Source organism: Mustela putorius, unplaced genomic scaffold (assembly GCF_011764305.1).
Source record: "Mustela putorius furo isolate JIRA1106 unplaced genomic scaffold, ASM1176430v1.1 tig00003875_pilon_pilon_pilon, whole genome shotgun sequence".
In the NCBI taxonomy this organism is placed as follows: domain Eukaryota; kingdom Metazoa; phylum Chordata; class Mammalia; order Carnivora; family Mustelidae; genus Mustela; species Mustela putorius.
Genome location: NW_025422026.1, coordinates 4,440,739 through 4,467,079, shown reverse-complemented (window position 1 = coordinate 4,467,079; position 26,341 = coordinate 4,440,739). Strand labels below are relative to the sequence as shown.

General features: G+C 53.5%; 1 protein-coding gene across 1 annotated transcript in view; it reads left to right on the top strand.

The window, feature by feature from the left end:
* Positions 1-26,341, top strand: part of PDE8A (phosphodiesterase 8A) — a 146,333-nt gene that overhangs the window by 101,391 nt on the left and 18,601 nt on the right. The window contains exons 9-20 of the mRNA XM_045067284.1: positions 1,609-1,697; positions 3,293-3,344; positions 3,445-3,487; positions 10,768-10,845; positions 14,826-14,896; positions 15,163-15,327; positions 16,543-16,591; positions 16,804-16,939; positions 18,401-18,599; positions 21,152-21,369; positions 22,621-22,753; positions 25,293-25,460. Of these exons, the coding sequence (XP_044923219.1) occupies positions 1,609-1,697; positions 3,293-3,344; positions 3,445-3,487; positions 10,768-10,845; positions 14,826-14,896; positions 15,163-15,327; positions 16,543-16,591; positions 16,804-16,939; positions 18,401-18,599; positions 21,152-21,369; positions 22,621-22,753; positions 25,293-25,460 (1,401 nt within the window). The remainder of the gene's footprint in view (positions 1-1,608; positions 1,698-3,292; positions 3,345-3,444; positions 3,488-10,767; positions 10,846-14,825; positions 14,897-15,162; positions 15,328-16,542; positions 16,592-16,803; positions 16,940-18,400; positions 18,600-21,151; positions 21,370-22,620; positions 22,754-25,292; positions 25,461-26,341) is intronic.

Sequence of the window (26,341 nt, the reverse complement as noted above, 5' to 3'; positions counted from 1 at the left end):
GTTCTATCGGCTTATTCCTCTGCTTGGGATCTGGTGGCTGCTCACGTCTCTTCAGAAAGGATTAGAGGAGAAAGCCGTGCAGATAGACTTTAAAGTGCTAATTGATGGATGGATTGAATTGGTCTCCCATTTTTCTCCCTCTCATTTATGTAACAGCTCTATTGAGAGAATTCACGTACTATACAACTCACCCATTTAAAGTCTATAGTTTAGACTTTAAACTACGGTGTTGGGTCTATTCACAGAGTTTTGCAAACATCACTACAGTCAGTTTCCCCCATTTTTCTCGATAGTGAGCTTCAGAAGTAAGTCTTGTACCTGTCTGCTGCAGCCTCCCGCAGTGGGTACGTGGGCTATGGATACGGAAGGCCAGCGGTAGCTTCCAGTCTCGGGACCCCTGTTTAGCCCTTGCCTGCCACAGGCCATTCTCCTCTCAGAACTGTAGTGCGTCAGACCCTCACCTCCCTTCTGTCCCGGGGCCAGTAAGCATGGAGCTGGGCTCTCGGGCTGTCTCTTACTTCAGTCCTTCCTTGGCGCACAGTGTTTTACAAGTATACTGGGGCGGGGGGAGCACCAGGAACCCTCCTTTGCTTCTGTCAGAATGTCCTGGTTTCTGCTGAATCCACTTTCTCAGAGGAGCCTGAAGAGGAGATCTCTTGTGGGCATTTGCGTGGAGGTTGCCGGGCTGTAAGCATGGAAGGTTCTAGAATGGACCCTGTGTGAGTGTTTGGACAGGACAGTTGAGCTAGGCCACCAAGGCTGCCATGGTGGTCTGCTTCCTGCCTCAGTCAGCACCAGATCCTAAGGGATCTAGAAAGTCCGGAATATTAGAGAACACCCTAAGAGGAGTGTCCTGTAGTGGATTTTAGGGCTCTTCTTAGCTTAAGGAACTTGGTAACCCTTGGAGGAATTCAGAACATTTTAGGTGGTGACAAAATCCAGCTCCATCCCAGTCTTCTCCACTCTGCCCCAAGAGTAGGCGCCACCCACAGCGCCCGTTCTCACTGTGGTCTTGGCGCGTGCACGCCGCCTCTGTGGTTTCACTCTAGGATCCGTGCATATTCTGTCTGATCGTGAGAGCACAGCTGGTGTAGCTGTGTCCCCGGCTTTTAAGGTTTCTGATTTCTTCTACCTGAGCCTGGACCTGGCTGAGCTCCCCCTCCACCTCCTTCCGAGGGACAGAAACCCTCACACGTCCCAGAGGGCAGTAGCCAGCCACCATGCAGGTGGCGGCAGAGGTGGCCCCTTCTCTGCCCCAGTCCCAAGGTTCACCCCCTCCCAGATGTTGGGGGAGCTCAGAGAGTCTGAGGAGTCTGGGTGCTGCAGCCGGGCAGCGTGCTTCCCTCTTGGGCCCAGGCCCTCTTTTGCCAACAGATAGCCCCTAGAGACCCGTGACCACTCACACCGTGGCGGGCTGGTGTTTGTTGGCAACTCCGGAGGGGATGGACTTGGGGGGAATGGTCAGATACCCAAAACTGTGGGGTTGGGATAATTTCTTTATAATCCTAATTGCTGTAACCCTGATAAGTGAGTCAGAACCTGAAGTGGAAGCTGTTCTTGTGTTTGTTTTGAACAGACAGTCGATTCATGTTTACGTTCCATTTATAGGAATGGCAAGGGATCTACCACGCCAAGAAGAAAAATGGAGATAACGTGCAACAAAATGTGAAGATCATACCTGTCGTCGGACAGGGAGGGTAAGTGGAACAACAAGGTACTCCAGTCAGCGGGCCATGTTTGGCTTAGTGCAAAATTGGCTCTGAGTGCTTCAGTAAGTTAAGAACCACATGCAGAAATTTAAAAGAAAGATGTGTCACAAGGTCAGGTGTCATCAAAGAATGGCCTTCCAGGACACAGCGTCCTTGGGGCTACAGCCTGACCCCCAGCTTGGGACCCAGAGCCACCAGGCTCCAGACGGGCTTGCTTCAGCTGCGTGGACGTGAGAGAGATCCAAGTGTTCCCATTAGAATGTCACGTTACTAAAATGGGTGGTAAGAACACTAATGGGCCGACTCCCTAGATTTTAAAAGATTGTTAGCTAATTTGAAAGCCTGTGTGTTATTCCTGCATAGACCTATCAAGCTGGATAAAGGTATTTAAAATACTCCCATTTATAGCAACTCTTGTATAAAACAGATGTGACTACATATTGCAAAGTATTATATATCACGAGCCTGAAAATTTCCTATGGTTTGTCTCAGAATCTATCTTAGTATGGACAGTGGGAAATTAAGAACATGAATTGTAGGACGCCCAACAGTTAAAATGAAGCCATTAGAAATGACGATCATAGAAAATTAAGTGGTAAGGGGAAATGCTTAAGATAAACACAAAAATCGAACCGCAAAATTATACTTAGTTTGTGATCTCTGCCCAGGGAATGAGGGAAAGAAAACACAGATGAGATGTGGTCATGGTGGCAACAGCAGCTGCTGAGGTTTCTCAAGCCCGTCCCTCTGTGGGCAGGTTCTCAGTGCCTGGGAGACGTCATTTCGTGCCTTCTCTGGCACCCGCTGTGGCGTCCGTGATCATCTCCATTTTCCAGATGAGGAAACTGAGGCAGGAGGTTTCCGGCCCAGGGTCCAGCAGACTGCCAGACTAACCGCAGAGGCTTCTGGCCCAGGGCCGCCGTGCTGACTGCCGGGCTCCCATGCCTGGGCGCCTGGCTGTGCTGCCCGTTGGGACTGCCTCAGGGAGGTGGGTCTGTGTGGGCTCTCTGTTCTGATCTTGGCCTTTTTTTGTCCTCCACATTTTTTTTTTGTGGTTAGGAGAAGGGTTTGACACTCCAGGGGGAGATGTGGAAAGGTGGCACGCCCAGTAAGTTAAGTGAGGAGTTCAGTCCACAGTGCTTGGCTGTAGACCCCAGTTAGGGAGCTCCGTGTGGCCTGTGGCACCGCCCCGATGGCTGTGAGCTCAGGGCTCGCTGGAATCTGAGGCCAAACGGCCATGCAAAGGGCTGTGAGGATAAAACGTGCCAAGGAATTAAAGGCTTTTGGTTGGTTTATATTGTAGTCCATTGTTTAAAACACCGGTGTTTTTTATTGCATGTTGTGAAGACTTGGATGAATTGTGGTGTTTTTACTGAAGAGTCCACTTCTTCTCTGCACAGACTCCAGAGGATGCTTATAGACTCTGGACTGGTTATTGGTGGCCTTGGCCTCAAACAATAGAAATGTTCCCTTCAGAGCATTTTGTGGTTGTGAACGAGATGCTCTTTCATAATACAAATCTGCTGCATACCCGTCAGACTAGAGAGCCAGGAGAGAAATAATGCCTTGTTTTCTACTTGCAGAAAAATTAGACACTATGTGTCCATTATCAGAGTGTGCAATGGCAGCAATAAGGTATGTAAGGGGAGCCCTCGGGGCCACAGGGGTGCCCAGCAAGACCCCCCGATCGCGTGCGTAGACGTTCAGAACTAATGGCTTCTACATTCACTTTTAGGCTGAGAAAATAACTGAATGTGTTCAGTCTGACCCTCATACAGGTATGGTGCTCCACGTTCATTCTTAGGGGTCCTTAGACTTGTGAAACAGATAACAACAGACCCTTACTCTGCTGAGCTGTCCTCGTGCCCAGGGGGACTGTGGCTTCCTGGCACCGCGGCACTGGGTCTCTCCTAACTCCCCAGGCTGGTTTCTGAGCCGAAGGGCCTGAGCACTTGTAGGCATTCTGACACGTGTCCTGGGGAGGGTCTCAGCCTGTGGGGAGAGAACTGGTCCCCTCAGATGCACGAACTTAGGTGAAGAGTGTTAGTGAATAGTGACTTATGGGCTTCCCCTGCGCTGTACAAGGCCACAGTGTTGGGTGTCAGACCACAGACGGCCCTCGAGCAGGGACATCTGCGTCTCCTGACAAGAGCCCCTCTAGCCGAGGGGGAGGTCGCTGGACCCCGTCAGATTGGCTCTCCTGTCCCCTGTCGTGCCTCGGATACCACCCACTCATCCCCATGTCATGTTCCTGCACCTGTTTTTTGCTGGCCTGGAATGTGCCCAGCATATGCTGGGGCCTCAGCAAGCCACCTTCCTCTTTGGGCGGTCCCCGGTGACAGGCCAGGCTGTGACGGGGCCCAGCTCCCGCAGCTCCACACCAAGGCTGCGTGTCATACCCGAGGCGGTTTGACAGCTGCCTGCTGGGGCCGGGTGGCACTGGGGTCACCTAGCTTCCCTGTAGGAGCGTCCGCCCCTTAGCTGTTCTGCAGCACCAGAGCATTCATTCATTCATTCCAGGACTGCGTCCCTTGTGTTTTTCTGAGCGTTTACTCTGCACAAAACCCCCTGCACAAAATGTCAACGTATTTAATTGAAGCCTTGCAGTGAGCCAGTGGGTAGACAGTTTGTGGATGAAGTTCCCTTTGGGCTAAATGATTTGCCCAAGGATAGTCCATCTAGGACATGGTAGAGCTGGCACTGGAATCCTGATGGCCCGCTCCCTCCAGGGCCAGGCAGGGCTTTCACCTGGAAAGAGGAGAGACCTGTCGATAGTCAGGGGAAGAGCAATGATAAAGAGTGCTGAGTAGTGGGTGGGAAAGGGCTAGTGGTGCCATGGTGACCCCGAGGAGGAGGCGAAAACTCCAGTGAGGGGACGTAGACTCAAATAAGGAGAGGGGTGCGAAAGGAAAAGCATCCCAGAAGTAAAAACAGTTCTAGAAGAGGGAAAAGTCAGAGCATGTTCGAGAAAGAGCAGGACTAAATTTTCACCAGTCAGCATGGAAAGGGGAATTGGGGTTATGAAGGATCCCTGGATGCCAGGTAGGAGAAGAGGTTTTTTGTCTGTAGGCAGTGGGAGTCTGAGGGATTTTGAGCAGGATGAGTGATGGCATCTGAGCTCTAAGAACCTCTTAGAACAAGTATGGAGCAGAGACAGGAATCCCAGCAGAGCCATAGGCTGGAGGGGAGAAGGCACTGGCCACGGCATAAGAAGTGGATACCAGGAGGGAAAGGGCAGAGGCCACATGGTGGTGGGATCAGAGAGAGGAAGGCAGGAAGGAGTCGTGGGAGCAGCAGTTTGTGGGTCTGGAGATAGAACGTGTGGCCCCAGGGCTGGGCAGGATGGATGTGGAAAGTGTTCCTCCCGAGGTCCCGGGTTTGTGCTCTTTCTGCCACTTTCTGTTGTGTACCAGCACCCTTACTCCTGGGTTCTCCAGAGAGGTGGGGACCAGAGACGTAAACTCTGGCCCGCGAAGCAATTGCAAGTGTTTCAGGTGTGGAAGTGACTAGGTGGTGCCTGGGAGGGGGGAGGGGGAAGAAGAGAGGGCAGGACGGGGTGGGGAGGGGGCAGTGTTTGGAGGGAGTTACCAAGGTTGGGGGAGGGGAGAACGGGGAAGCTTGGAGCACATAGAGACGGAGGGAGGGGTACAGAGGCAGAGAGGCACCTTGGCTTCTGCATCCCAGAACACACTTAGGACCCGCAGAAGTGTGGGGTCAGGAGGGCAGTGAGGGCAGATGCCAAACTGCAGGGCTGCAGGCACCAGGATGGAGGCCGCCACGATCGTAGGCCTCTGCCAGGAAAGTGACTCTTCATACTGCAAGGTCACGGGGTGCCTTGACTTGGATTTTTTCCCTCTCTCTCAGAAGAGCTCTGTGAGGTAGGCATGGCTGTTATTAACACCCCTTTATTACAGAGAGAGAAACTAAGGGTCAGAAGGGCTGAATGCCACTTCTGTTGGGCAGGCAGGAAACGGCAGAGCAGGGAATGGACGGCGGAGTCAGTGACACAGTCCTCCGTGTTACACAAGGGGAGCCTTCATGCTGGGCTGTTGTGTCACGCCACTGGTCGGTGCCCACTTTGGAGTCTTCCCCATCACACCCTGAGGAGCTGGGTGGCTGTCAGGTCTCCCTCCCCCAGCAGTGTACACACCTTGATGTCCCAAAGACTTCCAAATATCTTGCCTTGGGAAGGCAGTGACGCTCCCGTAGACCGTGGACCAGCCAGGACCCCTGGTTCCACACAGCATAAGCACTTCTAAAGCAGAAAAGGAGTTACTGGACAGAAATTGGTGATTCCCACATTAGACAAAAAAGCTTAAGAATCTGTCTGAGAAGAGCAGGAACAGCAGGAAGCTGGGCAACCCTCCCTGCTGTGAAAAGCTTGCCGCCGAGCACCACGCTGCGCCACTGAGGCTCTGCTGGTGTCCAGGCACCACGTTGCCGCCGGCACTGTGGCAGTGTGTCCCTCCCAGCCCTGCTTTCCTGTCCCACCTGCTGTCCTCCGGACTCTGGTAGAAGCAGTCCTTTGGCCGGCCTAGGTCACTTGCTGCCGTGTTGCTGACACTGAATGGAGTAAGGGAGTCTCTTGCCATCCCCCTTCTGTAGTGGGAGTCATGGGAAAGGGGGCTCAGATCTTGGGTGTCCAGGAAACGGATACATTCCCAGCTCACGGCCCCTTTTTCCTGGCCTGTGTATCGTTTTTACATGATAACCGTGTCTCAGCAAAGACACTAAATGTGGCACCGTCCAGTTTCTAAACCTGAAGGTGGTCTGGACCGCGCCCAGAGCCTGGCTTTAGGCACACAGAGATGAACGGAGAGTTTGCTGTCGGGCAGACGGAAGCAGTAATTTGAATGGACCGTGCTTTGTACTGCAGCAGGGGTGAATGGGGAGGCACTTCCCAGCAGGGATGACATAGTGGTAGAGCCTGTGTCTGGGACAGAGGGGGGGCTCAGCCCAAGGACAGGAAGAGCATTCCTAGAGGGACAGGCTGCTCGCACAAAGCTGTCAGGACAGGCAAGGCTGGGTCAGGCCAGCTTGGATTGCATCCTGTAAGCAGAGGAGGGCCGAGGAGTCTCCCTTAAATAGGTGCATGAAAAGGGGACCCTTCTGGGAAAGATAGTCATGGTGATGTAGTGGAGAAAGTGAAGTACCTGCCGAGGTACTTCAGGATAACCCGTAGTACGACGGATGAAGGGAGAAAACTAGAGACGGTCCCCACGACTTCTAACTTGACCACTGCCTGACGTGAATGGAACTGAGAAGTGAGAGAGAAAGAGCGGGTTTGTGCGGGGAGAGCTCAGCAAGTTAGGTTTCCGCTTGGTCCACTGGGGTGCATGGAACAGCCCCATGGAGATGTGCGGTGGCTTCGAAGTGGCCAGAGCCTTGGGGCACAGTACTCCTGGCGGGGGGGGGGGGGGGGTGGCGAGGAAACTGAGCGCTGTGGGTAGGAGCCCCGCAGTAGCAGACAGTGAGGGGCATGGAAGTCATTCATGCAACCAGGGTTCCGCACACAGCCCTCGTGTGCCAGGCAGCACGAGTCTGTGCTGGCGGGAACCTGCCCCCCCCCCCCCAGTCTCACGGGTCAGCGGTGGGGTAGCGCAGAGGCTGCGGCAAGGGGCGGGGAAGGCCTCCCTTTCCGGTGACGGGTGGTGGCCCCGCAGCATAGCATGGGACCTGAGCGTCTCTTCCGGGTGTTCTGGGCTGCTGCCGGCGTCGGGCCCATGGCCACAGGCTGCCTCTGCCGCTGGCAGGACTCAGGGTCCAGCCTGCATCTGGGGGCAGGCAGTCTGTCTCCGGTGGAGGAGGCGGAGAGGCCACGGGGAAGGAGAGCTGACCAGCGCAGCCTTTGCAGGGGTCCGTGGGCCCAGGGCAGAGCAAGCATTCCCCAAATGCTCAAACTGTTGAGAGGGTCCCAGAGAGTTCTCTGAAAGTCTACTATGTTTCCGGCAAGTGCTGCCGGACACTGGTTCTTGGCCTCCTGGTGTCCCAGGTGGAGCTCCCCCTGCCGTGGGAGCGAGGTGGCCGCTGTTCACACACATTGCTGCTGCCCTTGCCACTGCTCCGTGGGGCCCTGGCTTGCCTGCTCATGCCGTGGGGCAGTGTGGATGAATCGTGCTTCCTGGCAAGGGAGACCCGCAGGCAGAGAGCTGAGTCACAGGCGGTGCTGAGCCCGTGCCCTGGTTTCTGGAGGCCTGCTTAGGCTTTTGTCCGCTCGTCAGCCCGGTGCCTTGAGCCCTTGGTGTTTGGGGTGTGTTCACTAGGTGAGGGGCCTGGATTCGTGCTCCTTTGGGGCTTGTGGCCTGGCTGTGAATCACGCATTCTTCCCCGCAGTGGTCCCCAAATCAGCTTCTGAGAGCCGCCTGCCCCCGCCCCTCGCAGATGCAAGTCGCTTGAGCTTGGTCTGCGCGGTACTGTTGGACCCCGGCGGCCAGCAGGGACCTGAGTGCGGCGTTGAGAGCAGGAAGATCAAGTAACTGAAATGTTCAGTACAAGCGAAAGCCTGCTTCTCTCCGTCCACTTTTGCCACATTCCTGTCCTTGGTGCGCACGGTGCGTTTTCCTTCTCCGTAGCCACACTCTGCTCCGGAGGCATGAGCAGCTTCCTCCTCCTGGCAATGCCTCCTCCTCTGCTTGGCCGCATCTACAAACCTACCTCTGCTCACCCGCCCTTCCCAGAGGAGGACCTGCCTTTCCTCCTCGGGACTCCTTCCGCCCTTCAGAGCGGGTACTGCGCCTCCGTCCTTGGCTTCCCTCCATCCCAGCCTGACGGCGGACCTGGGCCGGACCTTACTTGTCTTTGCAGCCCTGATGCCTGGCGTAGGGCCCAGCACAGGGGAGGCGCCCAGTGGATGTGCATGCAGGAGCGCCCTTAGTACGTTCCCAGCCGGCTCCTGGGGGGTGTGGGGGGCAGCGCTCAGGAAGAAGACAGGCCAGGCTCTGTGTCTGGCTGGCGGGGGTGGGGGCTGTTCCAGTTTTAGGGAGTAAGCATCTGGAGAGATTACAGCAGGAGAGGTGAGCAGCAGGCCGTGACGAACGGCCTGTCTTGTCCTTGACCTCCAGCCGACAAGCGCAGGGGCCGTCCGTGCACGGGGAGGTGCAGGTGTCTGTCGAGTGGCTGCTGCTTGCGAGGCAGAGCCACTCCCCCGGAAGAAAGGAAGGAGAGGAAGGCTGTTTCTGCCCTCGTGTCCTCTCTAGCTGGTGAGGAAGGTAGACAGGAAAGGAGCAGGCTGCTGGGAGGCATTAGGGGAACGCTCCCAAAGGTTACGGTACCCACACCGCATCTTCACTGCTTCCTCGGAGAGGAGGGAGCGTTCACCGGTGGAGGCGGCGTGGGAGGGGTGCGTTCCCGGTGGAGGTAAGGAGTCGGTACCAAGGCACAGCAGGTGGCGAGACAAACTAGCGTGAATAGTTGGGTGGCCGGAGAGAGGAGGTGCCGGTGCCCAGGGTCGGGCGCACTGGGGAGTTCAAGTTGTAGCCTCAAAATGATGATGAGCCATTGATTGGTCTTCACTGGGACCGTGCTCTGGTCGGATTTTTGGTTTAGGAGGATCACCTTGAGGACGGCGGGACCAGTGAGGGAGGCTGTCATCCTGAGGAGGATGGCGAGTGTCTGAGCTAGGACAGGGACGGAGCAGGGGTAGATTGAAGGCGTATATTTTGCTGAGGAGTTGAGGGAGAGGAAGGGAGAAGGCTACGACTTGTTTCCAACTTAAGCGGATCTGGGGGCCGGTGATGAGTGCACCGGAAGTGCCGAGGGGTGTCCGACGGCTGCGGCTGGTGGTCGGTGGCCGGCTGAGGTGTGAGTCTGGCTCTCAGGAGAAGCTTGGGACAAGAGAGCATCGCAGGAGCTGGTTGAAGGAGGAAGTGAGCTCTCCAGAGGAGACGTGTAGTCTGGGAAGACAAGAAGGGCTACAGACAGAACCTCGGGATCAAGGAAGAGGGAACCATGAGGAAAGGGGCTGAAGACAGGAAAATTAGGGAGGAAGAGTAAAGGGACAGAAAACCAGGAGAGTGTGGATTTACACAAACCAGGAATTTCCAGAAAGACTGGCCAGTGTGTGTAGTACATACATAGTCAAGTCAGGTGGTTCTTCAGCATCAAGGAGGTGACAAGTGACTTGACAAGTGACAAGGTCACTGTCAGTGCCCACATAGAAGAGAATGTAGCAAATACCAGTGAAGTCGCTGCTTGTTGGGGGGAGGTATATGGAGGGGCGGGGGGCGGCCCTGTTCAGATCCTATTGCTGAGCAGGGGCGCCGGGGGAAGGCAGGGAAGATGCAGCCTGGAGCTCGGTGCTCACTCCTCAGCAGGGCAGCTCCCGGTTTCCTCGTCTGTGAAATGGGGACAGGTTGGAGGGGCTCAGCACCATGTGTAACCCCAGCAGGTGCCCAGAGGAGGGGACTGGGAGAGAGGTCAGCTCTGCCTTGTCGTTGATTGGCATGGGGTCGGGGCGGGGGGCGAGTCAAAGACAGCCCCTCTTGAGCCTGGAAAACCAGTGGCACCACTCACAGAAGTAGGCGCAGTGGGGAGAGAGAGAAGCTGTCATTTGAAGCAGGTCCCAAATAGTGCTTCCTGTAGTACAGTTTCCTATGGCTTGAAAAGAGAGGTATGGTCTTCCCTGGGATATTTTTATAAAACACGTGCTGTAAAAAAAAAAATTTTTTTCCCTTTGGGTAAGGATGGGTGAGAATCAATTTTTTTTTTTTAAATCATTTCAGTCGATTATATGTAAGTGTAATAGGAAAAATTTTCCCAAGTTAATTTCTTCGAGTTTTCAGTTTACATCCAGAATTCTATAATGATGTAATCTGGAAGCTGTAAAGCCTTTGCTCATGACTGTACCAGGTGGGACATTTTGAGAAAGTCACCCCCTCCACCCCCACTTAAAACTTCATGGGTCAAAATCTTCATCTCTGGGCATTTTCTTGACTTTGTGACTTCTTAATTGGTGTTCTAATTCCTAAATTTTATTACTGAAAATTTTTAGATCTGTAATTTGTAATTTGTTGTTAAAATCCTTTCAAAGAGGTGATTTATAGTGTAATTGTTTCCACAGATAATCAGTCAGGCAAACACAAAGACAGAAGGAAGAGCTCGCTAGATGTCAGAACTCTTGCTTCTCGAGCAAGTGAAGGTAGGTGACAAAGACAAGAGGAGAAAATGTTGGACACGTGAATACCTGACATTCGTCCCCAGTCTCCTCTCTGGGTCACTGCCCCCTGCAGGTCAGGACAGGGGAGGGGACCACTCTAGCAGCCTGTGTCCGTTTCCCCTTCTTCAGACGCCCGGCATTGGGCTCCGTTCTCAGCCTTTTGATGGGACTTCGGGAATAAAGGAAAACACAGCTGTTGTACAGTCGATTTTCTAAACTGTCACCAGCACAGGCTGTCCGTGTGTCTGCTGTGATTGTGTGGGGAACCCAAAATGCATTTGGAAATTCTTCATATACTCCATTATGGGTGGCACTTTGCCGTGGAAACACCTTTTGGTGGGGAGGTGAGCGGCCTCTGGGCATGTGACAGACTCTTACTAAACAGACACTATTTAACTTTTAAGTGGAATATAATTTTTTAAGATTACAGAGATATGTGATCTGAACTAATACAGTGTGCTGCTGGGTGTGTGCTGTCTTGGACCCAGAGAGGAATGGGGAAGCACATGGTGTTGGTCCGTAGGAGGGAAAAGCCACAGCTTTCCAGGGAGGTAGCAACTCGGATTCCACCTTGGAGACCAGTGCCCTCAGGTTTGTCCTGAGGCTCAGAAAACACAGCCCCACCCTGCTGCCAGGGGAGCCATGTGGTGTCACCGGCCAAAGTGTGGGCTTTGGCCTCAGAATGACCTTGATTCCAGTTCCAAGGTCATCTCCTTTGTGTGCTTTCATTTCCTCACCGTGAAATGGGGACAGTTTTATGCTGCCCATGGAGGGCTGTGTGACGGTTACATGAGGGTGCCTGGCAAGGGAGGGGGCGGTAGCTGCCACCACCTTCTTCATTATGGCCCTCACTTGTGCCCCCCCATGGCTCTTGGGTCATCCCCACCCACAGCAGTCTTCCTCCCATGTTCTTCCTAATATTCGTGCTCAGGATGACTTGGTCTGTTTCTGTATTTTTAAGAGTTAAACAGTTTATTTTAGTATTTTGGGTTTTGTGGGTGTTTTTTTTTTTTTTGGTTTTTGGTTAAGATTATTTGTTTGAGACAGGGGGGAGGGGACTGGAGCAGGAGGGTGGCAGAGGGAGAAGGAGAGAATCCACAAGCAGACTCCACAGCTGAGGGCAGAGCCCCGCTTGGGGCTCAACCCCAGGACCCTAAGATCATGACCTGAGCCAAAATCAAGAGTGGGCCACCCAACCGACAGAGCCACCCCCAGTTTCTGGTTTTTAATCACTACTCGTTTTAACTGAGTTACAGTTTGCACAGTGAAATTCAGGTATTAAGTGGTTCCATGAGTTTTGACAGTTCCATACACTTGAGTAACCACCTCACAAAGCAGATACAGAAAACACACACCTTGTACCACACCGAGGCAGCCGACAAGCGCCCGCCTCTTCTTGTGCTTCAAAGAGATGGGATTGTTCGGCCTGCGCACCGGCCTCTGGCTTCTTTGCCTCCGTATGGTTAGACGGGCCAAGAGTTGGTCCTTTCTGCTGTGCCACAGAGCTCTGTTGGAGGGAGGGGTTGCTGTTGATCCTTTCTCATTCGCGGGCATGTGTTCTCTTCCCACTGGTAAGAATAAGGCTGCGCGGATGTTCTAGGCGTTCCTGTCCTAGCTGGAAGTGGAATTGCTGGGCGTCTGGGCAGCTGCAGCCGTCTCTCCACGATGTGCGGTCCCACGTTCTGCCCACTGCTGACGTGTATGCGTGGTCCCGTTGCTCTGAGACCTACCAGACTTGGTTACCTCGGCATTTCATGTTTTAGCCATTCTGGTGGATATGGTTTCAGTTTTAATTTTCCTGATGACGAATGAGGTGGGGTACCCCTTTCATACGCTTACAGACCATTTTGACATTCTCTTGTGAAGTGCTGTTCGCATATCTTGCCTGTTTTTATAGTTGGATTATCTCGCTGGTTGGTAGGAATTCTTCATTCTAGATGTGGGTCTGTTGGATTCTGTGTAGCACAAGTATATTTTGTTAGTCCGTGGTTTGCCTTTTCACTCTCTTGATGGCCCTTAATGTGAACAGGAGTTATTAGTTTTAGTGAAGCTTATTTTATCATTTTCTATTCTAGCCGGTGCTTTTCTGTGTCCTGTTCTAGAAATCTTCCTCTAGCCCAAGGTCATGAAGATACTCTTTCATGTTTTCTTGTAGAAGCTTTATGGTTTTATCTCTCAGCTTAGGTCTGTGATTCATTTCAAATTAATTCTTATATCTGGTGAGCATAGGGATCAAGGATGAATTTTCCCCCCACACGGAAATCCATCACCATATGGAAAAAAACATCTTTTGCAGCAGTGCCATTATTGTAATTAGATGACTATAAATATATGGTCATTTTCTGGACTCCTCAGTTTTCCTTGTTCTGTCGATCTGCAGGTGCCCTGATTCCACCATCGATAGCTGTGGCTCCAGTAGGAGTTCTTGTTGCTCGAGGTTGTCTTGGCTTGCGAGGCCCTCTGTGTTTCCATTCCCAGTTAGCGTCAGCTTGTGAGTTTACACACTCACCGCCTCCTGGGGTTGTATCTGGGAGAGTCTCAAATCTGTAGATCAATTTAGGGAAAGAGGTAATTTCAGTGATATTGAGTCTTTCAAACCTCGGATGCCTTCTGTGTCTCCCTTCAGGTCGCTTTTATTTTTTCTCAGTAGCGTTTTGTGTTTTCAGTGTGTAAATCCTACATGTCTTGTCTTACATATATTCCTAAATATTGGTGGGTTTTGATGATTTCATATTGGTGTTTTCTATTTCAATTTCTAATGGTTTGTTGCTAGTGTGGAACTAGAATTGACTGTTGTCTACTAGACTGTTGCCTTTCCCAGGAACCTCAATAAACTTGGTCACCAGTTGTTGGAGTAATGTTTGCAGATTCATTTGGACTTTCTGCACAGTCAGAGCAGACTCTGTGCCCCGAAATTCTCCTCACTTTATTCATACTGTTGTTTCATTTTTATAAGCCTATGTCACTTTCATGATGGTTTTAAATGAGACCAGCTCCTTTCATGATGCAGCGATAAAACAGTGGTTTTTATTTTTGGTTCGATGACCTTACCAGGTAGAACAGAAAACTGGCCACCACATGCTGGTCACCAAAATGAGAGGTAAGCAGTGATGTGGGTCCCCAGGTTGAAAGCACTTCAGAGCCCCGAGTGGGCGAACTGTGCTCTCCACTGCTGCTTACACCTCGGTTTGGGGAACCGAGGCTGACACATCAGGCCATGGGGCTGCGTGTGGTAAACAGCATGTGGCCGGACAGTGGGCCTTTCAGGCAGACACACAGAACTCTATGTGTGTGTTTTCTTCCTGCCTGGACAGTGCCTGGCCTTTGCTTTACCCCGGAGGAGCTGTGTCTGGACGGGAGCACCAGAACATGAGCACACTCAGAGCCTCAGGCTGGCCGCCTATCTCCAGTAGATTAAGCATCACTGAGAAAAGCACCAAAAGGTGCCTTGAGAAATTTAAACAACAACTCCTGTATTTCAGTTAATGGGAAATTGTGTTTATTGCTCCTGCCATGTATGAAACAAAGAGCCTGTGTGGCATTGTCTTCCAGAACCTTTTCGCTCCTGGATAGCGGCAAGCTGAATATTAAAAGCCTTATTGTTATAAATGCAGAAAGAGGCTAACTGTTTGGCCTTGACTTGCTAGATTGTTTCCTCTGTTTTTCCTCTGGCCTGTGACATCAGAAGTTCAGTCTGGGCCGGGGCACGTGCATCCTAGTGCCTAGGACTGAAGGAAGCACAGTTGGTTCTGCCAGAACCCCAGACTTGCTGGGATGGGCCAGCTGCTGTTCTGGACACGCAGTTCCGGTCCTGCCCCTTGATCATGCAGCTGGGTCCACGGAGTCTTGGGGGGGCGGGGGCAGGGGGGAGCCAGGGAGGGCCCAGAGCCCTCAGCGGTCAGCAAACAGGCGCCTGGGCCATACATACCCTGATCTGTGTGCGTCATGTGGTCTCTCCTCAGGTGGCAGCCAGAGACGACACTCCTCCATGGCCCGGATACATTCCATGACGATCGAGGCGCCCATCACCAAGGTGGGGCAGTTGGTGGGCACTCTCCCCCGAGCCCGCACGGAAGGCCTGTGTGAGGGTTGAGGGTTTCTCATGAGAGGAAGCAGGCCCGCAGCCATAATAATGCCCCCCCAGTTGTAGGGAGTGGGCTTCTCTAAGGAGAGGGGCTGTGGGGCATGAACACTGAGGCCAGTCCCAAGTTAGCCTGAGCACCGCCCCGCCTGCCCCTCCGGGTTACTGTCACACTGTTCGTGAGGTTACGAAATTCACGTCTTTTCTCCCCCGTGTAGGTCATCAACATTATCAATGCTGCCCAGGAGAGCAGTCCCGTGCCTGTGACGGAAGCCTTGGACCGTGTGCTGGAAATTCTGAGAACCACTGAGTTATACTCACCGCAGTTTGGTGCTAAGGATGACGATCCCCATGCCAACGACCTCGTTGGGGGCTTGGTGTCTGTAAGTACAGTTGCCGGCTGCCGGCTAGAGCCTCCTGGTGTCATCTGTGTTCCCAGGGGTCATCTGGGTACCGTCGGACCTGCACAGAGCGTTGTGGGCAGGGCACGGCCGAGGCCCAAACCTGCCCTCAACCAGAGCCCCTGCTCGCCTACCTGTGGCCTGCTGCCCAGGGAGATCCCAGCTCGAAGCAGAGAAGGGAGGAGCATGTTCTAGACAGTCTGCTGGGCTGGGCGCTCCATTTTTGCTTAGGGCCCCTAGGAGGAAATTAAGTAAAACTTCATTATTTTAAAGATTTTGAAAACTAGGGCAGAAGAAATATGAATGTAAAATGTTCCATACCAAACAACAAAACAGAAAGACCACGTATGCGTAAAGGGGCCCCAGGGGGTAGGGTCTGGTTTCTTTCCAGAACACCCTATGTGGATTTGGTGGCTTTGGACCATGGGCTCTCAGAGGTCCTGGAGGCCTCCAGCCCATCCAGCAGAGTGGTCTGCTTTGTGGGAAAAAGATCATTCTGTTGCTGTCTGTCACCTCTTGTCTTGGTCTGAAGGAAGATTCACCTCCTCACTAGCACCAAAAAAAACCCAAAACCAACTCCTCTCTCCTCCCAGTGTCTGCTTTCGGAAGCTCACTTGACTTCTTAAAAACAAGGTTGTAGACAGTGAGCTGTGGTGTAGTGGTTCCAGGGACGGTCATGTCTAACCATGGCCTTGCCAGCACCTCCAGCCCGTAGGTGAGGGATGAAAGTGACGGGGGGGTGGAGTGCGATCATGTCACGGGGTGAGGGGGAAGAGACGACAGGTGGGAGGGCTCTCAGCCCGAGAAGCAGCGAGGGGGCTCGGTGAGTGTACAAGGCCTAGAAGAATCCACTTTGCCAGAGGACGCGGATGTCCCGGGTGGTAAGGAGGGTGGCAAGAAGTGGCGGGGGAGGCTGGAGGGCAGAGGCCTGTTGTCCGGGAGACACTGGAGCAGAGACCTGAGGGCCGCCAGCAATGCTGGGCTCTGGGGCCTCGCCCAAGCTCACCTTGCTGCTGCGGCCCCTGAGCTTAGCCGGTTTTCCTGGCATCGGGTGACCGAGTCCTGTCCCCACAGGGGAGCTCCGGGCACCGGGGTGGAGAGGCTGCCCTCCGCTCTCCTCGGGAGCCAACTGTCCCGCTGTTCTCAAGAAGTAAAGAGCAGTTATGACTTCTGTCTTGTTTCCTTGATTTTTATCAGGATGGTTTGCGAAGACTGTCCGGGAATGAGTATGTTCTCTCAACAAAAAGTAAGTTTTAACTTCTTAACTTTCTGGAGCACTGCTAATACTATAGTGACACTGAAATAATGAGATTATCCAGTCAGTTTTCAGTTAGTTCTTCTCATTAGCAACAAGTTTCTCAGTGTGTCCTACGGACCGCAGGAATGAAGCAGCTGCCCTCGGAGCGGCAATTCCTGTAAAGCCTGTTAACTCTGTCCCCAAACCACGTCCCCGTGCAGGCCTTCAGCAGCTGCCTAGCGGTGTGATAACCCCCATCTCCCTTCACGACATCCCCCCGCGGATCGCACGGGCCATGGAGAACGAGGAGTACTGGGACTTCGATATTTTTGAACTGGAGGCCGCCACACATAAGAGGTGAGTCTGCCCGCAGACACACAGCATGGATCCAAGGGCCTCTGTGGAGAAAGCCGTCCAAGGAGTGTGGTTCTTCCAGAGCCGAAGCGTCAGAGGCGGGGGTTCTGGAAAGAGGAGCTGGGCAGCGGGTGCCCCTGATGGCCTGGGCCTCCGTGGGATCAGGGAGGGCAGCCGGGTCACGACTCCCACAGAGACAGCAGATTCAGGTCAGGTGACCTACCCTCTCCAAGTGGCACAGGTTTCTCCTGTGAAATACGGGTATTAGTTTTCCTGTACGCGGTGATGTGCTGAGGAAGCAGCACAGAGTCCCACTCAGAGGCTAGAACTCAGTAAGAAACACAGAGACACATTTGCTAAGAGCTGTCCCCAGATCGCAGTTGCTGTGTTGGTGACAGTCCCAGAGACACACCCAGAATTCCAGTCGTCCTGATGCAGGTGTGCTCACAGGGAGTCGGGGTGCGACTGGATTTTTACCTTCTGATTTGTACCGAGCTGGAAAAGAGCAGTTGGCCCTAGGGGTGTTGTTGACTTGGCACACAGGGAAGGCTGCCCTGTCAGGTGGTGGGGCCCTGAACCTGGCCAGGCCCAGAGGGCAGCCACGGGAGAGGTGTGTTCTGTTGGGCCACAGGATAGCTAACTCTTCAGATCTCCTTCCGCTCTGTCCCAGAGACTGTCCCCAAGACAGCCGTGCCCTTCCCTTGTGCTCACCAGGAGTCAGCCTGGTATATCGTTCCCGTGTACCCCACATGGGCAATGACAGTAGAAAGGATAGTAAACGAATCTTTGAGCACCTGGCCCCACAGGCTGTGACATTGCATTCATGGGATTCAGGCCACAGCAGGTCGGTCGGTTCAAACCGTGTGAGCCTGCTGGCCTCAGGACCCTGCCTCAGTAGAGCCGTTCCTGGACCTTCCAAGCTGAAGGCCAGATGCTGGATTGAGGTAACTTCTCAAGGAAGGGTGCGACTTGGTGGCCTGTGGGTCACCTTCTCAGGGAAGACCTCCTCACACTGTGGGCCCCCCTCTAGATTATTGAGACCGCTCCATGGCAGGTGACCATACCGCCTTTAGAAAGTGCTACTTGCTTCTAGAAGGACCTCTGGCCAATAATACGGGTCCAGCAAGAACAAGGGCGACGCTAGGGTTCAAGCCTGGCATCACATTGATTTTGAGGAGTCTGCTGGTGCAAGCGGAAGTCTGAATGAGGAAGGGGGCAGTGAGCACACCTCACCCCAGCCCGTGGGGAGCACGGATGGAGAGCTGGGCCTGGGCGCCAGCCGCGGTTGGCAGCTGCTGGGAGAAAGGGCACCCCGGTCCCGCGCCGCTCGGGCGAGCCCCCCCTCGCTGCATGCACGCGCACCGAAGGCTGGCTCCTCTCCGCAGGTTGGGTCTCAACCTCTTCAGGGCTCCCAACACTTGGCCTGTTCCTTTGTTTTAAGGCCAGGCATGTTTTACTCTGCAGGCCTTTGATTTATCTTGGTCTCAAAATGTTTGCTCGCTTCGGAATCTGTGAATTCTTGAACTGCTCCGAGACGACGCTGCGATCGTGGTTGCAGGTTATTGAAGCCAATTACCACTCTTCCAACCCCTACCACAACTCGACACACTCTGCTGACGTGCTTCACGCCACTGCCTACTTCCTGTGCAAAGAGAGGATAAAGGTGAGCTGTGTGGGTGTACCGGGCTTGGAGGGCTGGGGCAGCGGCCGGGGCCTCCACCTCCCTGGGGTGCTCTCTGGGGGGGCAGTGCCCCAGGGATCCCCACCTGTCTGCCCCCTCCGCCGGCCCTGGGAAGTCGGCCAGCAGGCTGCACTGTGGCTCGCGGATTTGAAGGGTTAACTCGTGACGTGAGCCCATTTCTTTGGTGAGAGTTGAGCAGTGGATGGATGGGTCCCTGGGGAGGAAACCTGCCAGAATGGTTAGTTGGCAGCAATGTGTCTGCAGGTGCCCCATGAGGCCGCAGACCTTAGGCACCCCCAGCCCATCCCTCTGTGTCAGTGGGGTTGGAGGCCAAGTTCATCCTCGCCCAGCGCTGCTCCCACCTGGGCTTGCTGGCCCGGGCCGGAGTTCCATCAGCCAAGGACACACAGGTCAGAAACCTGGAAGCATTTTCTGTTCTCTCCTCTCCCCAAGCCCATGTCATCCAGTAGGTCCGTGCCCTTGTCACCCGGAGCCCACCTTGTGACGCCCCGGCTGCTGTCCTAGCGAGGGCCCTGCTTTCTCCTCTCCCCGGGAGCCCTCCTGCCCAGGCCTCCCATGGAACTCCCCCCACACCGCTGCCGGCACAGCGGACCATGCTGTTCCCAGCGGTGGCTCTCTCCCTCCTGCAGGATGGAAACAGTAGGGTTGGTCAAGGCTTCCGACACCCAGGCCCCTCGTAGACCACACTAAACCCCTGCGGTTCCCGACACTCCTGCCCTGGCCGTGCTGTTCCCTTGGCTGCTCCAGGCTCCCTGTGTCCCAGCTGCCCTTCAGGGATTCATCCCAGCCTTTGTTTCTCCAGGGAGCCTTCCTGGACTGTCCCCCCGCCCCGGTACTGATCTCGATGCCCCTTTTCCGTGTGCCCCTCGCGTGGGGCTGCTCCAGGGACAGCTGTGTCAGGGTACTTGGACTTCTGCTAACTGGTCCAGGTGCTGCATTGCACAGCTGGTCTGTCCTGCTCCACTGAGTCAGTGCAGGGGCCACTGGCCCCTACTGGTGGCTGGTCACCTGGCTCGGAACCCCCCGCACCGGGGCGCTGTCTGGCAGCTAGAGCCCCAGCTTTGAGGCAGCAAGAAAAAGAGGGATGAGAAGAGTTTCACAGAAGGAAGGTTTTCGTTGTGGAATGGGACTGTCCACCCCCAAAGCGAGCTCCTGAGAAAGCTCTCCATGTCGTAAGTGACTTCACTGGGGAGATTTACAAAGCAGCAGCCGACTTGCACAGATCTTCCGAAATACTCGTGCCTCCTCCATCCACACGCTTCCGAAGTGGGTCAGAGGTCCAGGGAGCGCCGTGGCGTCATTTCACTTTCAGAAGAACTCGAGAGTAGAAGGATCCAGCCACGGGTTTCATGTCTGAGAACAGGGCTTCTTGATGGGGGAGACGGCACTGTGTCATTGCCTGGTGTCTTGGCATCTGGGGACAGCCCCACAGAGCCACCGTCAGGCAGAGAGAGGGCACACGTCTGCTGCTCCCATTTTGTCCCCTTTCATCCTCTGCGACAGGGGACTAGTGTGGGGGAAAGGACAGCATGAAGGGTGACAGCACAAGGACACACGGAGCAGCGAAGTCCGGGCCCCAGCGGTTAGACGAGCTGGATCTTTCACGTGCCATTTCGCTGCTCCCTCTAGTTTTAAAAGGAAAGTTCAGGACCAACACTGCAGGCAGAATTGGGAGTCCAGAGAGGACTGGTTACAGAGCACAAAAACAAATTTGGGGGCTATCTGTGTCAATATGGATCAGAATATAAAGACAGCCCGATTTTTTAATAATTGTTTTGAACTACTATAACATGCAAATATGCACTTAGGAAGCTAACTGAAACAGCATTTATCAAGCTATAAGTCATACACAGTTCACTAATATAAAGTTAAAACTACGGAATTTCAATTTAAATAAATACAGATTTATACATATATCTTCAAGTGTCCGTAGCATATTTCCAAAAATGAGCTTCTAGGACACAACAAATGTCATGATAAACGTCAGAATTTCATAGGTACATTTTCTAACCTTCACAGATCAAAACTAGAATTTAGTAACTGAAGGTTAAATTAAAACGTGTCACCCACGAGGTGCCTGGGCAGCAAATCCATTAAACGCCTGCCTTAAAAAGACTTGAAAATGATGGAGAGCTTCCAGCTAATTTTACCAAACTCACAAAAGGCTGACCTCATCCTGACAGCACCAGCGGGGGGCCAGGATCTCAGACTTTTTGTGATGGGTCTAGAGCTAGGCTGGCTGAGGAGGTGACCCATGTGCGGATGATATCTCGGAGTCGGTAAGTGTGTAACGTGTGTGAGACCAGGAATCAGTGATGGTCCCTAATTTACAAGTACAAACATGCAGCCGCTGCTCAGGGGAGGTAGGGACACAGGATTTGCTTAACCGTGTGCTTTTCTCAGAAATCGGGGATATTTTTCCCTTCAAGTGGTAGGGCAGTAGGAAGACTCTCCAGAAGGCTTCCCTGCTTCCAGGGCCATGCCCCCGTTCCTAAAAGGACTCTCCTTTGCAGCAAACTCTAGATCCAGTGGACGAGGTCGCGGCCCTCATCGCAGCCACCATCCACGACGTGGACCACCCCGGGAGAACCAACTCGTTCCTGTGCAATGCTGGAAGCGAGCTGGCCATTTTGTATAATGACACTGCTGTGCTGGAGAGCCACCACGCGGCCTTGGCCTTCCAGCTGACCACCCGAGATGACAAATGCAATATCTTCAAGAACATGGAGAGGTGAGAGCACTGGGCGGGGAGCATGCTGGTCCCCGAGGTACGGGTCGCATAGTCTAGAGTTCTCTCCTTCCGCGTGTGCAGTGGCTGTCAGGATAGTCCCAGTTATGCAGCCGTCATCCCAGTCAACTTAGGCCTCCCCAGAAAGCACCTCAGACTCGTTGGCAGTCACTTCCCGGGTCCCGCTCCAGTCCCCCAAGCCGCAGGCACCCACGGAGGCACCTTCTGTCTCCGTGGATCGGCCAGTTCCACACATGTCCGAATTAACAGAAGTGCCCCCGATGTGTGGTCTCTTGTGACTGGCTCCTTTCTCCTAGCATGATGCTTTCAAGGTTCAGCTTTTTTATGTCTTGACATTTCAAGATGGCAAAGTACGATGCTGACATCTTGAGCTTCTCGAGACTCAGAGAAGCCGTCCTCTTCCGTCTCTGCTCCGAGCGCTCCACTCTGCCCTCCTGGGCCTGGCACTCTTCCCGGCGCTGTCAGTGTTCACGTGTTACCTTGAGGAAGTCTTCCCCGTACGGCCGCCCTAGCCACTGCCCTTCACTCCTCTCTGTACCCTCCGTGTCCGGCACGGTCTGGCGGAGGGACTTCCTAAATACCAGGTCGAAGACATTCATTTGGATTGGTAAGAAACGTTTTATAGGGAGATTTTTAAAAAGATTCCTGATTTTACAGAACTCTTTTTGCCATGTTCTGGAGTTGCAGGAGGCTTTATTCATGGTTGCTGGTACAGACATCAGTTAGCTCCAGAATAATACACAGGACCCACTCACCTGGGTGGTGTCCCGGGAAAGCAAGTGGGTGGCTGGAGAAAAGGGGTTGAACAGAGCTAAATGTCACAAAATGACTAAATGGAAACAAGGGCTGGAGGGAGAGGGCCGCAACTCTTGCCATCGACCCTCTCAGCGTCTGGGCGCCGCAGGTGCTGGATCTCCAGGTCCCTCTCGGTACATTCGTACATTCGTCATAGCCACCGACGTCTGTCCTTGTTCACACCACTGTGTTCTCCTGCTTTAAGAGCTATGTGCCTTATGCTCCAGAAGGACGAACGTCGCACCGTAAAGTCGTGATTCTAACCTCCGCTCAGGTTCCCCTTGCTAATGATCTTGCTTTCAAGTGTGCCCCGGGACTTCCTGCCGCGCTAGAATTTCAGCACAGCGGGTGCTGTCCGGGATACCGACTGTTGGGAGGAGCATCTGTCTGGCCTGAACAAGTCCCCTGTAGCTCCCTCTCGTTTGTCGTCTGAAACAGGAACGACTACCGGACGCTGCGCCAGGGGATCATCGACATGGTCTTAGCCACAGAAATGACAAAGCACTTCGAGCACGTCAACAAATTTGTCAACAGCATCAACAAGCCCCTGGCAGCGCTCGAAGCAGATGGGGTAAGGAGGAGAGTCTGTGTGGGTCCCTCGTCCCCGTGTGTTGTGGGGAGACGGAGTGGAAGAGGTGATGAGCTGTGGAAGGGCTCCCCAGTAGGTCCCTTGGATTTAATTTCCAGTGGTTGAAAAAGTATACAAGCTTGTCAGGAAAAAAGACCTCCAAAAGTAGACATGGAAACTCTAGGTGGAGGGGACCGTGCACAAGCGCATTTTCACACTCGCCCCCCCCGCCCTCCTTGGGCATTCCGGGGTCAGTTGGAGCTCTTGAGGTCTCCCCTCAACCCTCGCTGTGCACCCGCTGTGGCAGCATCCACTCTCCCCTGCTGGTCTCCATAATGCTGGGGCGGGGGGTGTGGGTGTTGAGAAAGACCCTATACTTTGGTCCCAAGGGTGACGGTATTGTTAGACATCATTTCTGGACTTGAGGCCTAGAGTCCACAAAAACTGCCCAGCGAGGGCGACCTGAAACCTCTGGCCCGGCAGGAGACCACAGCCAAGGAAGCAGCCAGAGGAGTCCCCCATCCCAGTTGTGCTTCCCCATTTCCTTGGCTGTAGAATGGGCGGAGTGAAGCTGAGGGCACAGGACAGGTGGGCATGGGACAAGGTGGGCCCTGAGTATGTGGTGAGATCCGCACCTGCAGCATCTGTTTTCACGAACCCTCTTCCTTCCTTCGAGGCCCTGCCACCTACCCCACAGCCACCGAACACCTTGGCCCCAGCTCCTGGTCTTCTCCAGGGCCCTCCTCTCCCCTCCTGTCACCGTCCTGAGTCTGACCAGGCACAGGGGTGGTTTATCCTGTGAGGCCAGGATCACCAGTCCTTGAATTCTGACCCCACCTGATTCCTGCAACTCATCTGGTTATGGCCTTTGTCCCCAGCTTTCTAGCTTATTACCCCCTTCACACTGGTTCCTCTTCAACCCGATGTGAAACCCACGGGGAACTCTGCTTCCTTCTCCTGCCCCTGTCCTCCAGCTCTGCTTCTGACTTCGCTTCCTTCCCACAGTCTTCCAGTGCGGCAGCACTGCCACCAACCTCTTTTAGTGGCTCCTGCCATCCTGGATAGCATGTCAACCAGGCTACTGCTCTGGGCCAGGTCGGGGTAGGCCCCAGGTTCCAGCTGAATATTCTGTTCTAGCTCTCCTCCGTTAGGACTTGGGGTTAGTTCTGAGACTGGAAATGAACCTGGTGAGCAGGCAGAGGAGGGACAGAGCCCTAGGAAAGAAAGTTTACAGCTGCGAGGACTGAACCATAGTCACACAGCTGGAGAGAGAAGGGTCAACACGAAGTGGCTGGTGCTGGGAAACTGGGGGCAGCCTTGGCCATGTGCACTGTGGCACTCTCCAGGGGAACAGGCAGCCTGGGCTCTGGATGGGCATCTTAATGGCATATCTGTTCCCATCAGGCCTTTTTATTTTTATTTATTTATTTTTTAGAAAGATTTTTATTTATTTATTTAATAGATAAGAGATCACAAGTAGGCAGAGAGAGAGGAGGAAGCAGACTCCCTGCTGAGCAGAGAGCCCGATGTGGGGCTCGATACGAGGACCCTGAGATCACGACCTGAGCCGAAGGCAGAGGCTTTAACCCACTGAGCCACCCAGACGCCCCCCATCAGGCCTTTTTAGACCATCCTCGTTACTCACTGAAATCACATGGCTAAGCTCTCTGGCAAGCATAAGGAGACTAGCTGGTCGCTGTCTCTGACCGTGCTCTTTGCCCTAATGCTCCCTCTTCCAACCTGAATTTGCTTCGGGGGCCTTAGTCACCTGGCCATTAGACCACAGGTTCAGAATCCATGCCCATGGTGTTCCTTTAACCCAGACAGCATGTGATACTATGGACAGACAGAGCCCAGAACTAAAGGTAGACCTGAAGTTCTTATCCTGGGTTAGCTGGGTAGTTCTAGACAAGTCTCTTCGCCTCTCTGGATCCCAGTGTCCTCATCTATAAAACACAATAGTAAATGATACTGCTTTTCATGCCAACTGTAAGTTTTTATGAGTGAAGATCAGAAGAGAATGACAATTATTAGGTAACACTGCATCCGACAGTCTTGATAGACTGATTCTCGGCTACAGCGAATTCTTGCGATCCCCGCTCTCACGGGCTGGGAGGGGGTTGGGTCGTGCAGGGGAGCCTGGTGCGCTGCAGGTCCCTTCTGGTGAGAGGGCAGGGAAACCTTTAATGTTTACAGTTCACTTCTTTTATTAAGGCGGCATAATAAATGCTCCTGTTCCACGGGGGAGCAGTAGAGCTAGAACAAATAAGTTTTTCACTATCTGTGGTGGGAAGGAGAGAAGAGCCCGGAAGGGGGAGGGCTACAAAGACCGACCACCGGGGCTACCCTCTACACTCGGGCCTTAGTTTCCCTTTTTGTCAAGTGAGGGGCTGAGCTCAAGGCTCAGATTATACTCCTTACTCGTCCATGAAGCATTTCACTTGTCGATTCTGGTCAGGGCCTTCCAGTGTGTGGGGCCACACCTGTAAGACAGGGCTTGGTACCAGGGAACCCACTTTGATCGTGTTCTCCCATGTTTCAGGAAGTGGCTAAAGACGAAGAAGCCGTGAACACCATGCTCAGGACCCCAGAGAACCGGACTCTTGTTAAGCGGATGCTGATCAAGTGCGCGGATGTGTCCAATCCCTGCCGGCCCCTGGAGCAGTGCATTGAGTGGGCCGCACGCATCTCCGAAGAATACTTTTCTCAGGTGAGACGCAGCCTCTTATAAGTTCCTTGAGAGAGAAACACAGTAAGACCATTAGAGGCAAGGGACTGACCACCAGGAAGTAGAGAGCTAAGTGAAATTCTGTCCTTGGGGAGCATGGCTTGCATTATAGGCCTACCAGTAATTCGATCAGCTTCCCTTATCTGAAAATGCCTTTGCCTGCCTTCCTGCAGAAAGTTTTCACTGGCTATAGAATCCTGGGCTAACGACTTTGTCTTAACAGCTTTTACACTGTGGTCTGCCATTCATATTCTCTCTGGGTAGAAAAAATTCTTGTAGGGCAGAAAAAAAAAATACAATGGCTAGAAGTTTTGCGAATTTATTGAAAGCATATACATCCGTGCCACATCCGAGAGGGTAGGGAGAGACACAGCAGACACAGAGAGGGGAGCAGACCCCACACCAGGAAGACAAATCCCCATAACACTTGGCTTTAACCCAGAACTTGAAAAATCAGTGGGCTTAGGGGTACCTGGGTGGCACCACCCCAAAGTGACTCCTGCCCTAGGGAGAGGGAAAGGAAACCACACATACCAGTTCAGCTGTGGCCTCAGCCGTAGTGTGGTCTGACCCAACTCAAGCCCTGGACAGACCCACTCCCAACGTAGACCAAACTCTGCCCACAACAGGCAGAGAGCGCCATTTCAGACGCCTGGACTGAAGGCAAACACAGCAGCACCCCCAGGAGATACCCCACAGCACCAGGTTCTTGTGTACCAGTACTGCACAGCCACAGCTTTTAAGAGCAGAGACGTAGCTGAATTTCCAAACACAGAGACAAAATGAGGAGGTAGAGGAGCATGTCCCAAATGAAAGAACAGGACAGAATCCTAACGAGATCTAAGTGGAAAAGAGGATATAAC